This window comes from Dipteris shenzhenensis, chromosome 17 (genome assembly GCF_047967505.1).
Source record: "Dipteris shenzhenensis isolate YYH24624 ecotype China chromosome 17, Dip_SZ_1.0, whole genome shotgun sequence".
In the NCBI taxonomy this organism is placed as follows: domain Eukaryota; kingdom Viridiplantae; phylum Streptophyta; class Polypodiopsida; order Gleicheniales; family Dipteridaceae; genus Dipteris; species Dipteris shenzhenensis.
Window position 1 is genome coordinate 1,679,752 of NC_141612.1, and position 15,628 is coordinate 1,695,379.

The 15,628-nt window shown below is 42.7% G+C and overlaps 1 protein-coding gene across 1 annotated transcript; it reads left to right on the plus strand.

The window, feature by feature from the left end:
• Positions 1-959: 959 nt before the first annotated feature.
• LOC147891510 (dicarboxylate transporter 1, chloroplastic-like) lies at positions 960-7,615 on the plus strand. Its single transcript, XM_087388241.1, has 3 exons — positions 960-2,158; positions 2,325-2,546; positions 6,959-7,615. The coding sequence occupies exons 1-3, from the start codon at positions 1,049-1,051 to the stop codon at positions 7,319-7,321; spliced, it is 1,695 nt and encodes a 564-aa protein (XP_087244367.1). The 5' UTR covers positions 960-1,048; the 3' UTR covers positions 7,322-7,615.
• Positions 7,616-15,628: the final 8,013 nt, after the last annotated feature.

A 15,628-nucleotide genomic window follows, 5' to 3' on the forward strand; every position in this document is an offset into this window, starting at 1 on the left:
TATTTGATTAGTTGTCAAACCTACATCTAGCCCTATCATCGTTTAAAGCACTACGATTCTCACCTCTATCTTGAATAATATTCAATAGCTTTGCATCTATTTCTTGAAAGGAAATTGATTCTCTCTTACCAATAAGACCACCTGTAGCTAGAATTAGGTGAAACAAATGAATGACCAGAACACTCGATTTTCATGTGACTCTTAGAAACATGTGCATGCAAATCACTAAAATACTACACATCCCCTTCTGTAGAGCACTACTTTTATTGGCCTTCTCTACGGAAAGATGTTGAGGCTTATGTCAGGACATGCATCACTTGTCAACACCCAAACCTCCCACATCAACGACAACACCTTTAGAAACACACCTGCCCTCTATAAAGCCTCCAACACTACGTACCATCTCTCAATTTAACACAATAGCAAAAGAGGAATCCTTGACCTCCATGCATCAGCATGGTTAACCTTCAATGACATAGAAAAATGGGAAGATACACCAATGAGCATAGGTATGCCAAACATGCAACATCATAGGTGTCTCCCTGGTTGGCAACATGGTAACAAAGTTCTCTGAGGAGCGCTCTCACGGGGACCATTCCCTACAAAATCAAGGACCATTGGATTGAGTAGTGGTAAAACAAAACATCTCATTGAGGTGTTTACACATTTTGCGAGCGATTCACTTCCAAGGTTGCATTTTTAGGGGAAAAAGGGGTGTCGCCCCGTAATGCTTGGATGGAGAGGAAGAATTTTCGTCTCCACCGGAGCACCTGCAATGCCCAAAGCTGTCACGTGAAACACCGGAGATGCCAGCAGATCGTGGCATATGTGCCATGGCTCTAAAGGGGCTCTGAGCTTTTGGACTGTGTGATTGGCTGCTGGCGTTGAGTAGAAATGAGAGAGTAGGACAAGGCACCGCAAAATCGGCAAAAAAGGACACCTACACAATCACCACAGCGGAAAATTCCATGCTCTTCTGATTGAGTGAGAGGCGTCCAACTTTGTGCGGCCTGCCTAGGCGCCTTGCTTCTTCGATTGAATTTCAGCCATGGCTGCATCCGCGCTCCTTGCTTCCCCCTCTCCTCTTCTTCTCCGAGCCGCCCATGACACCAGCAAGCGCCATCCTCAGCAGCTGCCCCTGCCTCTCAAACCAGCAGCCGCCTCCTCTCATGCTGCCTTGAGCTTCGCAGCCTCGTCCACTTATGGCTATGGAAGCAGCTCCCTTCGTCACAGATCCGCCAACCCGCATAGCGAGCCCGGCAGAGGATTGCAAGTGCGCGCTAATGCAGCCGCAGTGCCAGTCTCCAATCCCAAGCCCAAAGAGCCATGGCAGGGAGCCGCCCTCAAGCCTCTTGCGCTTTCGATCCTCACGGGAGTCGTGATCTGGTTCGTTCCGGCCCCTTCTGGTGTCACCAAGAATGCCTGGCAGCTCCTCGCCATATTTTTGGCCACCATCGTGGGAATCATCACTCAACCTCTGCCTCTTGGAGCTGTTGCCTTGATGGGTCTGGGAGCATCTGTCCTCACGAAAACCCTACCCTTTGCGGCCGCGTTCTCTGCCTTCGGCGACCCCATTCCGTGGCTCATCGCCCTCGCCTTTTTCTTCGCTCGAGGATTCATTAAAACCGGGCTTGGTAATCGCGTTGCCTACCAGTTTGTCGCTCTGTTTGGGAAGACTTCTCTGGGATTGGGTTACAGCCTCGTGTTCAGCGAAGCTCTTTTGGCTCCTGCTATCCCGTCCGTTTCCGCTCGTGCCGGTGGCATCTTTCTCCCCCTAGTGAAGGCTCTTTGCATTGCTTGCGGCAGTAGAGCTGGGGACGGCACGGAGGAGAGGTTGGGATCATGGCTGATGTTGACTTGCTTCCAGACTTCCGTGATCTCTTCAGCCATGTTTCTTACAGCAATGGCAGCCAATCCTTTGAGTGTGAATCTTGCTGCTGGGGCAATTGGACAGACAATTGGGTGGACAGATTGGGCAGTTGCAGCGTTGGTACCGGGACTTATATCCCTTCTGGTTGTTCCTCTCTTGCTTTACGTGATCTATCCTCCCACAATCAAAAGTAGCCCAGATGCTCCAAAGCTTGCAAAGGAAAGGTTGGCTAATATGGGCCCTATGTCTAAAGATGAGGTCATCATGTCAGCCACTCTTCTTGTCACGGTAAGGGGACTCGATACTTCTTCCTTCTATGTTTGATGTGCTGGAAAGCATTTTTTACAGGGTACAACCTTCCTCAACCGTTTTGGCTGATTTACCTCAATTGTATTTTTTCTAGCATTTCCGTAGTTCGAGTGCTTTTCTTTGACCCCTGCATGCTCTTTTGTAGGTGGGTCTGTGGATTTTTGGGGGAGCGCTTAAATTAGACGCTGTGACGTCTGCAATCCTTGGCCTTTCGGTCTTGCTCATCACAGGAGTCGTCACGTGGAAAGAGTGCCTTGCAGAATCAGTTGCATGGGATACCTTGACCTGGTTTGCTGCACTTATAGCCATGGCTGGGTACCTCAATAAATATGGATTGATAGCATGGTTTAGCCAAACAGTTGTGCAGGTAGTAAAATTTTATTCTGCATCGATTGTATGTGCATGCTTGAGAGAGAGAGAGAGAGAGAGAGAGAGAGAGAGAGAGAGATGATATGATTCTATTATAGTCTGCATGAGACCCTTCAAGATCTATGCGCATGTTGTTGAACCCCGGGGTTCAGCCAAAGGCAAAGAGAAGGCCAAGAGCTCCAAACAAAGGAGGATGAAGGAATGAAGGGAAAAGTAGCCAGTTGATGCTTTCACCTCATGACTTCCTTGGAATGTGTGGTGATGGGACCCAGCGAATGCACTAGCATGATGAATCCTCCCGTCAACCCTACCTTCAACATCCCATTAAAGAAGCAATAAAGCCGTAGGATGGCAAGATAGGGAGAAAAAGTTAAGATTCAATGGCATAATGTTAGAACCAAGTAAAGGGCTTATCACAGTAGACAGGAAAATGTTAGTCCTTAAACTCTTGTAAAGGTGGCATGCAGTCCTTACATCCATTAAGAGAGAGAGAGAGAGAGAGAGAGAGTCCCTTATCGAGTTGAAAGATAAAAGCTTGTGTAGGGTATGTGGTGCTATTGGGATTTGTGGAGATGGACTTGCTTTCATAGGTTATATCGTTAAGGAGTGTGATGCTTTCATTGTGACGGTAGAATTTGTGGAGCTTACTTTTCAGTTCTAAGTTTTGCTTTTGAAGCTGGATGATCTACGGCTGAATGAACACAAGGGATTTTGATGGCTCATTTGAGGCACTGACAGTGACCGTAGAACACCTGTAAATATCCGTTTTCTTTTTCCCAAATCTCATTTCATGTCGAAAAGAGCACTCACTTCTCTCCACTGCCATGTCATGGTTCTACTATTGCTCCATTTTTTTATGACCCATGCAAGCGAAGTGCCCAAATTTCCACAGACCGGGCTGCATCCTTAGGACCCCATCCCCCAGCTGTCTAGCCACCCACGGGCTTCTCTTCCCAAAAGGTGGATCCAAGGGATTGAGTGCCTTCATCATTATAATCAGCCACATCCCATGTGGGACTACTTGGGAGCCCACAAGCTTACATGTAGCAAGCGCGCAAGCGCACGAGGAGCTCCCCCTCCCCGCCCCCCCCCCCCCCCCCCGGCACACACACACACACACAATCCTCTTTGCATACATTACTACAATAGCCTTAGAGGTGAGGCCTATAACCCCAACAAACCCCCATAGACCGAAATTGTTAAATTGTGACCACCCACACGTGGTTAAGCCATCAATCAAGTGTGAACCCGATTCGACCACCCAGGATGAATTTTGTATATGTCAGAAGATCACAGAACATCACATGAGACAACAGCTCACTCCCTGTGCATATAACGAAAACATTCAGATGTACAGCCAAAAGAATATCGATAGGTGTGTATATCTAAGTAGAAAACCTGCCAAAAGCTGTAGCTACACCTGCAGCATAATATGGCTGAGATAAAGCACCCAAAATGGCCCTGTATGCTGCACGACCTCTTCCTCTTCTGCCAGTGCCTCCCTGCTGTAGGCTTCAGTAGCTACCAAGGTGAGATTTGCTGCTCCCCTTCTGGGCCCTCTATGTTTCTTTACCTGTGTAGATGTGGCCCTGTTTGGTGTGCTCATGGAAGGCACAAAATTGGTGCGGACTGATGTGCCTAATGCCCCCGCAGGGGGTTTCTTTTACAGGGGCCGAACTACCCCAGGACTGGCCGTCCTGGCCAGTCTGTAGACCCAACAGACCAGGCCCGATGGGGCCCTTACCTGACCCAACTTTACAGACTGCGGACTGCAGTCTGGGGGAGTGCTGCAGGTCCCTGCAGTCTGAGGGAGTGCCCCAGGTCCCTGGCCTTCCTGGCACCTCTTGGCTGGGTTTTATCCCAGCTCATCTGCCCACTGCCTGAGCCAATGACTGAGCATATAACAGCCTATGTCAGCCCTAATCCAGTGCTTATAGGCAGCCCTAAATCCTGACCTGGGTGGCCCATGTGCTGCCCATGTGGCATCCAGGTTGCTGCCCACATGGCAAACCCCCTTCTTTTCTATCTATGTTGTATGTCAACCTCCGCCCTGTCCTCATCTGGGAGGTCACAGGCAGGGAGATGACGACTCTAATCCAGCACTCCCTATCACTGACCTGCTGTGGGTCAACATTTACTCATCGATGCAGATGGCTCCTTGAGAAATCTCTTTTGAACTACTCGATGGCGTCCTTGATCTCTAGTACATGACTCCGCCTCTTGTGCTCTTCCAGGTCCCGCTCATTAAGGCCCTCATCCATTTGACAGATGGCTGTCTAGCTGTTCCCCTTAGAAACTGGATCTTGCAAAGAACCTTGCATTGGAAGTCTGTTCTAAGTTGACATCAAACTTGCACCATTCGTAACTTGGTCTTGAGGCCTTGAGCATTGAGATGTTGTAGCTGCTCTACATGGATCCCCACTGGCAGGAATTCCTCCAGCTGTCTCTAGAGAAATACTGTCACCAATTGGTCCTCCGCGAGCACTATCATCCTTCTTTTCTACAGATCCCAATTCTTTATCTGAAAGACTTTGACAGGATCACCACTTGGTCTGTCCAGCATCATGCAATTGGGCCAACCTGGAGAAGTCTCATGATCACCTTCATTGGTCAACAGCTTGAATTTATTAAGGTCTTTGTCGCCAACCCCCAGGGCAAGCTTGAATAGGTGCCAAAAGCCTTTGCAATGAGAAATCCCCCTCTATTTGTATTAAAGGCTTTCAGCCTCCAATATATCCCCCAAACTTGAAAAAAAAGCTAAAATCACTTACTAGGGAGCTGCATATGCGTCTATATGTAAGGTTGTATGGACCCAAAACAAGGAAGAAACGGACTAATTTTTTTAGATGAGATATTATATAGTTGACCCCGTTACTTCTTTGATTCTGTAAGTCATGGGTATGGAACCCAACATCATGGATTTAAAGCTTTTACCAATAGTCTGTGATTTTGCCTGAGACACATCTATGGATTTGTATTTTGTAAGTCGTCGGTAGGGAACCCAGCATCATGGATTTAAAGCTGTTACCTGGGTTGGTTTGGAGTGTTGCCCTAGGCCGAGTGTTGGCTTCATGAGCATGAAGTGACGTGGTATTCTGCGAGAGAGGTTTTGAGTGGCACACGTCTGTGTGATGGGCATATATTAAATGGGCAGCTTAGGCTGCTGTCTTGCAGAGCATTGCAGATGACAATGAAAGCAGTCCTACACTTCATGGGGATGAACCACATTTGTATAAACTTAAGGAGCATGGTGCGTCTAGGATGAGGTACTATGGAACACTTGAAGGACTTCAATACATGTGTAAAGCTATGGGGTGGTAAATAGTATTTTGTAGAAAACATATGTAAGGATGCACAAGCCATAATAGAAACTGTGTTGAGGAGAAATCTTAAGTGTGCATGTTTTCCCATTGTTTTCTAGTACTGGATTATTCAAGCCAACAGGTCCCTGCAACCATAGTCTCATCTGTCTCATTAATACAATTGTTGTAAAAAGTGTGGTTCATCACATATGCTTCGACACAATGGCAAAGAATCGTTTTGATTTGAATGTGAATCTTTGGAATGTTATCTTTCTATTTTGACAAAACCATGGACGGCTTTGGTTTATACATGTGGAGTTACGGTTTTATCTAGTTCGAGGACCCATTCTCTTCTCCAACCTATTGAGAGTTCGCATACAACAAACAGCCACCCAAAGCTATCTACTGAAGTCTCCAATAGCCACCCAAAGGAATCTACTGAAGTCTTCAATAAAATACATTGAGAAGACATGCCCTAGAAACTCAGTTTGATGTTGCTTGTCGTTGCAGCAAAGCCAGGTACCTTCCAGAAGTACCATCATCTTCAGTGTTCCTGTCTAGCTCTATAAGCATGCTCCAGAGCCTTGGTGAACTCAAGCTCATCATGCTTCACCTTTGAATGAGCACGTCCATCTCTGCCAGCGGTATTGGACTTGTCCTCAAGTCCCAAGACCCAAGACTGAGCAACACCTGCCATCCTCCAAGATCTATGTACCAATCCTCGATGTCTGCTAGCATCCTCGATCTATTGCTAGCGTCCTCAATTCCTTGCTGTGGGTGATGCTAGGTGGTCTGATGATGAGACGCACCTCAGATCATGGATAGGGTGGGTGCTCGCCAGCTGTGCTATGTCCAGTCTCCTGCTGGCCTGGCATGTTTGGATCTCAAGGTCACAGTCCCGGTGTCATAATCACTCCGCGTCAGTGATCTACGGTCCAAGGACCATGTCTTGTGGCAGGCATCATGAGTTTGGGTTTGAGCCGGGTGACCTCATGCACGAACGTGCAGCATGTCTTTGATCGGGATAGTGAGTGACTCTGCTCATATTTAGAGAGAGAGAGAGAGAGAGAGCGAGAGAGAGAGAGAGTTGACTTCTTGTCTGATGCAGGTTGTTGGAGGACTGGGCTTGTCATGGCAACTATCATTTGGAATCTTAGTACTTCTCTACTTCTACTCCCATTATTTTTTCGCAAGTGGTGCGGCTCATATTGGGGCCATGTTTACAGCCTTTTTGTCTGTTGCAACTGCCCTCGGTACACCCCCCTTGTTTGCAGCTCTGGTTCTTTCTTTCCTTTCGAATATAATGGGTGGCCTTACACATTATGGAATTGGCTCAGCACCTGTCTTTTATGGAGCCAACTATGTACCACTGTCCAAATGGTGGGGCTATGGTTTTCTAATCTCTGTTGTCAATATTGTGATCTGGCTTGGCCTTGGGGGAATTTGGTGGAAAGTACTGGGGTTATGGTAGATCGGAGGTCTTGAATCAAACTGGGCCTTTGGCAGTTTTCCATTTGAGTCCATCAGCTTGCAAATAAAGCAATAAAGCATGAGATGAGGCTACATTGCAAGGCTGACATTGAGCTTGAATATATAAATTGGCTGAGGTGATACCACCTTCACACAGTCGGTTAAGAAGAATACAGGTGCCCACGTTTGCCTGTGTCGCATCTGAATACTCTGATACCATCCAATTTTGTTAGAAAGCTTACATTTTTGTAATACATCTGGGGCTATTGTTTTTCATGCAAAATGAAGCTAAGTTGGAAATTTTCATCTGAGTGTTTTGTTTCTCGACTGATCATGTCATCCTTTTTGTTTCTTTTTTCTGGGTTGGAAATGCTTTTTATCTAACATTATGCTTTTGTAAATGATCCATCATAGTAGCCATTACTATGCTCCGCCTTCTGGCTTTTGAAGAGATTTTTAATATATATCAAAAGGAAATTTTGTTGCAATATAAATTAATGGACAAGTCAAGTTATTTGTCAGATGCTGTCTGCCTGTCAATATTCATATATCATGATGGCATAGTCAGCTCAGACATGGTGTTTGATTTTGTCTTCAACTCCAAGAGTGTTTCCTCTCTTGTTCACCCCTAGAAAATCTTAATGAATGCTGTCGAACTTTTGTGTGTGTTAACATTCAGCTTGAGTTCTGTATTTTGTCAAAGTAAGATGATGGCATTGGTGGGGCCATTGACAGCGTGTTTATCAGGTGTATCATCTGTTCACCTGTCTCTATACTTTACGTGAACCCTTATTTGAAAGGGACAAAGGGCCAGCTGTTAGGGCAGGAAGAGGACCTCCTATTCCTATGTGCAATCAGTCTAATGGAATTGACCAGAAATCATCCATCATTTCCCATGTTATCAAATTAGGATTAGTAAACCACTGACGATTAGCCAAGGTTTGTGGACTCTATATAGTGAAACCCTTCTAGGTTTTGGTGGTGAGCTGTATCATGTATAAAGTACAAAGTGTGAAATGAATATAAAGACCATGGTACGTTGATAGTAGAGTAGTGCCTCAAATCTAATCCAAGCAAAAGGATCTTTACATATGGATTACTATACAAATTTGAGAATTAATCAGTTGTATTGTATATGTTCCTAAACTCAACAAGATTTGTCGTCAATAGAATGAATTCATAAAAAGGAATTTCATGATACTATTTGATGGATATAGAAGCTTTTCAAGTTGTGGGAAACGGAGGCAAAGAATAAAAGTTCCTCAAATTAATAACTTAGTACTTACCTTGCATGCTAGTCAACCAATGCTGCTTTTAAAATTATGGCCACTTCATAAGAAAATTAACACAACATTATAAGATTGGCATAACATTGACACAACTAAGAAATGGCAATGTGGTCATTGCTTTACCAAGACTCATAAATTTACACAAGATTTTTTAAGCATGTTGTTTTAGAAAACAAGCAAAACCTAGATTCATCAACAAGGCAACAAAATCTTGAAGAATTTATACTTGATACATCTAAACATATGTAGATGTGCTTAGATAAGTAGCATACATGTTTCAATGTGTCTATAGATAACCACAACATATAGTTGGATTTAGCTTATTACAGGAAAAGTCAATACTTTTGAAAAGGTTAAAGAATCCAAAGCCATGGTGGAGAGAGAAGACTAAGAACGCAAAGATGAGATAGAAGTGGTGAAAACATGTCATCAACATTCTTAAATTTTCAGAGAAAATGGAATCAACAAAGGTAACGCTTTTAGAGATGAAGGATATGACACTTGTCATTGTACTTACTAAATATGGCGCATAGGTATTTTAAAAGCTTTAAATTAACAAAAATATATTTATAGAAATGGTTTACTTAAGACACCTATGTAAAATTCCAATGGAGTGTAACCTTACATAGATATCAAAATGATATTTTCTACACATGTAATAAGAGTTATTTTTTAAGGTCAATGAATGCAAGTAACATTCCATTGATTATCGTGCACACCTCAAAGGATAACCCTAGCAGATAATTCAATTGTAATGCTTGCTCAGAAGCACATCTACCAACACAATATTGGGCAAAAGTTGTAAACATTTCTATATTTGTTGAAAGGATTACGAATAGAACTAGTTCATGCTATGATAATATATGAGGCATTCACTAGATTAAAAAACAAAAATTGAAATCTTAGATTTTGTGAAGCATCGATTATTCTTATAAAAGTGATGATCAGAGAAGAAGATTTGATGGAAAGTGAAGGTGATGCATTTATGGTAGATTACAATGATAAAATGCAATTATGCTAGGTTACAATGTATCAATGTTAAGCCTATTGGTTGTGAGACCCATGTACAATAGAAGTTAGCACAATCAATGCACAAGTTATTGCTTCAACAAACCTCAATAGAGACAAATTTAGGTCATCTTGAAGATAAGAACATGACAAGAAATTGCATATGAATGAGAACTGAAAAGATCAACAAGATAGAGCAAATAGCTTTAGACATAGGATAAGGCAATTCATGTAAAACACAAATTGTGCTTTAATGACAATAATAATGCAAACAAAGGGCTAGTCTATTCTAAAGATGTAGAAAAGTGAAAATTGGGCAACAATGGATGTAGATATGACTAAATTATGTACCAGAACAACATGTGATTGGCAGATAAGAAAAGGGCTATTGCAACAAATGGTTTTATTAACTGAAGCAATGAAGATGGAAGAAAGACATCAAAAGACAAGTTGGACTTGTAACAAAATAATTTGTACAATAGTATGACAAAACTATTGTAGTAAGAGGCTTCAAACCCTCGTGGCACATGGGGGCCGTATGGGTCTAACTGTATATTAATTGCAAAGGGGGTAAGTACTAAGGATTTCCTTGAGAGTTAAGGACACATGGATATGGAGGTTTTGGATATTCCCACATACATTGTGGATTGATTGGTTACTTCAATAAAGAGTGGGTGAGGCACAAAGGTCTCATACCTCTTAAATCCATTTTGGGGTGTGAGCTCTTGGGTGGCTAAGCAGCATGGGATGGGGTCTCTACACATGGCCCAACCTTAGATATGATCTCTGGCGTGATGAGGGGACATGAGGATGAGGTTACATTTATAAGTAGGGCTTTCACATAAACATATGCAATAGTTAGAAAAATGGATGCCATTGGTTTTTGGTATAATTGGCAACCATCAGTACATGAAACATGAATTGATTAATATGAATAGTGATTCCTAAATGGATTAGTTGAAGTGAGGAGAGGGATCCAAAAGAAAGATCTAGAAATGGCTTTGTAGGCAGTTACTTTCCATAGAAAAGAGCAATATCCACTTATGATTCTCCAGCGGCGATGAGTCACGTATTTTCAATAGAATCATCTATACATGAACACTTAGATGAATAATGGATTCCTAGACACTTAGACGGAGAGCTATAGATACATTACTCACAAGGATACACATTGAGAACGTTAAGTGAGGGAACTAGAGAAAACCTTATATGGTTTAAAACAAGCACATAAAGTTGGTACATGATAATTAACAAATATTTTTCTCATTTGGGATACACAAAGACTTATGCAAGTCATGGATTTTTTACATGATCAACAAAATCCCATGGGTTCATGTTAGTGAAGCACTCATCAACTCACCTTTTTTTCTACCTTTGATCTTCCTCTAGAAGAGGTTATGAAGGCTTGGAGGTATGACTATGATGAGCCAAGCCTATAGCCCACCTACAAGACCTATAAAGGATTTTAACAACCATTTGGTTATTGAACTATAAACGATTTAAAAAACCATTTTGGTTAGGGAAAGAAGTGAATCGTGATTGCTAAAAATATATCTATATATTTCATTTTCGTAACATTCTTTCTTGCCCATTCTCAAAAGTTTCTAGTATTCCCCTTTGCATCATCATCTTCTCTCATTGATGTTTTAGGAATGCACTAGATTTTTACTTGTGTACACATGTTTCTCATAAGTTGCCTAATTGATGTTGCCTACCAGTACTATGCTTGTCCGAATGAGTCACCCAAGATGTTTGGTCAATGGTCCCTTGTACTCCATGTAGATCTTTTGTTTCTCCCCAACTGCATCTGCTACTAGTATAGGACTAGTTGGTAAGAGCTTGAGCTCGAAGTCACTGAGGAAGCCTATAGTAGGATCTTGGGATAGTAGGAAGATTGTCCCATGATTATTTATTTGATAGGAAAATGGCTTTTTCCATTCTGTTTAGTCTAGAGGTAAAACCACATATGGCACTTCAGTCCCTCCTTCGGTTTGTGGTTGGTGCAACATTGTTTCTTTCTCTTTGATTGTTGTCATATGTGTCTCACCCCTAAAGAAGGTGACGAGGGTGCCTGTCTGTCATTTTTTATACATTGCCTCAATTAAAGATCACTTTAGTGAGGATTTCTCTTTCACATCTGCCTATGTCCTCCATTTTGATGTCTGCACCAAGCTCATATACATGCTCTACACCCATAGCAAGAGCTAACTCACTTGGAGATTTAGAATCAAGTGTAATTTGCTATGGAGAGAGAGAGAGAGAGAGAGAGAGAGAGAGAGAGAGAGAGGGGGGGGGGGGGGGAGAGGGAGGGAGGGAGAGAAAGATGGAGAGAGAGAGAGAGAGAGAGAGAGAGAGAGAGAGAGAGAGAGAGAACATGCAAAGATGTCTCTTATCTGTTGTCTCTCAATGTGGGATAGTGGGTGTGGTCTCTATGATCTCTGTATCTAGTGGTCCATATCAAGAGTGACATCTCAACCAAGACGGTCCCCTTTGAGGAGGGGTGAGATGGATTGAACTGCCATCGTGCATGCTCTGGTCACCCTCTACATCGTGCGGGCTATCTGCATCTCTGGCTCAACTGCTCTACATCATCTCTTCCTGTTGATCCACTCCACTCTCATGTTAGCTAGTCCTCCTCCTCCTCCTCTACTCCACATTGTCATGACCCTAACTTGAATGCATAGAAATATATGACATGTTGCTGTGTCCAATCTACCTCTATCTCCTGTGTGGTGCTATCACCTCCTACTGTCTGATCTGGCACAATAGGCTCTCTTTATGGCAGAACATTTCCATTAGATAGAGGACAACACAACTGGTCATGAAAGTGGATCAACCAAGAGAGTGGCCCAAACCCTATCCCCTCTTGAAAGAGACAATCATATCGAACTCGAATCTTGTAGTAGGCTAGGCAAGTACATAGGAAATGTGCCTCTATCTCCACCTCTGCAAGTGTGCATAACTTGCAGATCCACTACTTAGGCATGCAAGTGGCTCTCCTTGCCTCAGTCCTCAGCTAATGGGATAAGAACCACATATGATTGATGGCAATCCTCAATGCGTGTGAAACCTGTCAAAAGACTAGGGTCTAATAATCACTTATCCTTTGATACTCTTAGTAAGTAGTCATGGTAGAATTGGATCTTGGTGGGGGACTCCTGGTCCTCCCCCCAAGTCTATGACATATAGAGTTGAAGTAGATCTAATCATATGATGAGGTTGATCTCATCTCACAGGATCTTGAGGGCTCAGACATCTAAGCTATATTGGAAGGGGGGGAGGTGGTCCATCTAGATACCCTAATTAGCAAACCATCTAGACATGCATACAAGGCCGTTCTAACCAGCTAGTTCTCTAGATGACTCTAGCGCCAGCCTCGGTAGTCTCTAGCTAGGGCATGCCCAAAGCCCATGCAGATATGAGACTATTGTTAGAAAATGATATCCCACTCTTGCAGTAGCGAAAGACTAATGGATGACCCCAATAATTACACGTAGAAGTTTTTTTTTTTTTTTGGCAGAAAAAAAAGTTTGTAATATATTATATCATAAAAAATATGATCAATACAAGTTCTTTAGAGTAGAACAGCCAGCTCCCATGGGGAGAAGTTTCTTTAGCAAAGTATTTCTTACAGAAACTCATGAGCTTGAAGGCTTTTGAGTTTGTCACAACAACAAACTTAAAAGAGAGGTACATATGAGTCATTTGTGCCATCATCGGTAAAGTAGTTAGAGTAGTTGAAGTCATCTGAATCACCAGAATTGTCAAAGTCATTAGAGGGATCAGCATTGGCTTCACTAGGTGAACTTGGTTCCTTCTTTACAGTTGGAAGTGGGACCTGCTTAAGAAAACCAGTAAATTCAGAAGGAATTTCAAAGGGAGTAGTGTTGTCAATCCCAAAGCTTCTTTGTACATGGTCTTGAAGATCAACATTAAAAAGGGCAACATCAGCTCTGAACTGATTTATCATCTCTGCAATTTTTCTTTGGTCCCGTGCATCCAATTGAGAAAAAGAATCTCAGTATGCAGCTCAATTTGGTTAAACTGAAAATTGTTTCTAGTTATCCGAATAAACCATAGTGCATGTGCTCTAATGGGTGCCCAAATCTCTTGCTTTGTCTTTGAAGAGTCCCCTAACAGAATGGCTTTCCAATTTATTGGATCTCTTGTTTCAAATTGTACTATTTTTCACACCTTTCTAGTAGTAGGATAGGCCATAAAGAGGTGGAAGGCATCTTCCTTTGAAGAGGGGCACCTCATGCATTTGCCTTTTCCCTTTCCAATTCTCAGTCCTCTATTGTTGGTCCACACAGCTTTGTGCATTATTAGCCAAAGCAGGGCATACATTTTATCATGGATTGAGCTTGACCAAATGGAGCAGAATCTGTATTTCGATTAGCCCCTAGAGTCCTGAAGTTTCCACCTAGTATTAAGGACACTGCAGAGGTCCCCTATGTCCCTGGTTGGAGTAGGGATAGGGAAGAAGGAAGTACTCTCAACCCAACTGAACTCTCTGCTGTATACCAAAAAAGATCCACCTTTCCATTATTGATTTCCCTCCCAGAGGTGAATTATGCTCATGATTAATGTTTGTTTTTCTGATGATTTTTGAACTCCCTCCTAATCTCAATCCAGGTTTTCTACTTGAGCTCAGCTTAGCTCCAAAGCTGGCCCCAGCACTACAATCCTTTTTTGAAAAGCTCAGCCACCTTAACAAACTCTTCATCAGAGAGAACATCCTCCTTGAAAATAACAAAGACCCAGATTGAATCTAATGTCATAAAATCCCCTTTGCCAGAGAAGACAATTTGGCTTTTAATTCATTCAAAGGCTATCCAAAGAGAATGCCAAACCTGACAGCCTTTAGCTTTGCAAGGTTCAGGATTACATATGGCTGACAGAGAGGATACTTTTTCCATTTGGGAGCTCTCAGAGTTCTTAGAGAGTTGACATTGCTTAGAAGGAGTTGAGCCTAGTCCTCTTGAGGATAGAGAATCGCTTTGATTATCCAAGTTGAGGATAGTTTCAAGGAATCTTGCTCTAGATCTATCACCCCTAGGCCTCCATCCTACTTGGCTTTAATACAAAATTCCCATCTAACCTTGGCTATCTTGCCCCCCTAAAGGAGAGATCTACAAATTCTAATGAACCTCTCAATTCCTATTCTAGAAGGGTACCATGAGGTGAGGTAGAAAATGACAATTGGGTATATGCATTGGTTGAGAACCATTATCTTCCCAGCTAGACTGGCCTGGAATCTTCTCCATTTCTCAATCTTATTTTGAAATCTCTTCAAAAACCAGTCCCATCTCTGTTTGAGTGAGATGACTAACTGCATGGGGATACCCAATAATCTAAAACCAGTACCATGTTTGATTCTCTGGCAGCCCATTTCCTCCAAGACAATCTGTTCATCCCCTTTGAGAGTTGGATACCCAGTTTTGGAATGATTGATTTTGGATCCAAAAGCTTTACAGAAGATATCTAGGCATTCCATAGCTTTTTTTATATTCTGAGGGTTAAATTTGTGTCATCAGTAAACTGTTGGCATATAAGGTGTTTGCCAGAGGGTAACTTAATGCCTTTCACATTTCCTTCTTGACTTTGATGTTGAAGAAGCCAACCTAGAGAGCCTACTACAATTGCAAAGAGTAAGGGAGCAATAGGACAACCCTGTCTTATAGATCTTTTAAGCACAAAGGGTTGACTCATGACTCCATTGACACAGACCTTGGCTGAGGCATTGGTGAGAAGAAGTTTGATATAGGAGATGAACAAGGGGCCAAGACCCATATCAGATGATGAAGTCCCATGCCAATCTATCATATGCTTTATCAAAGTCAACCTTCAGAAAGCAAATGTCTTGCTTTGTTTCCCTTGCATACTCACAACCCTCACAGATATTAATGATGGCCTCCAGAATATGTCTACCCTTTATGAAGCCTTTCTATTCTGGAAGTATCCACTTAGCCATTATATTTTTGACTCTCAGAATAAGGGCTTTAGCAAAA

Excerpts from the sequence above, each read along its gene's own strand:
- LOC147891510 (XM_087388241.1), top strand. The coding sequence starts at position 1,049 with ATGGCTGCATCCGCGCTCCTTGCTTCCCCCTCTCCTCTTCTTCTCCGA. Across the intron at positions 2,159-2,324 it reads CAGCCACTCTTCTTGTCACG|GTGGGTCTGTGGATTTTTGG; the intron begins GTAAGGGGACTC and ends GCTCTTTTGTAG. Across the intron at positions 2,547-6,958 it reads TTAGCCAAACAGTTGTGCAG|GTTGTTGGAGGACTGGGCTT; the intron begins GTAGTAAAATTT and ends TGTCTGATGCAG.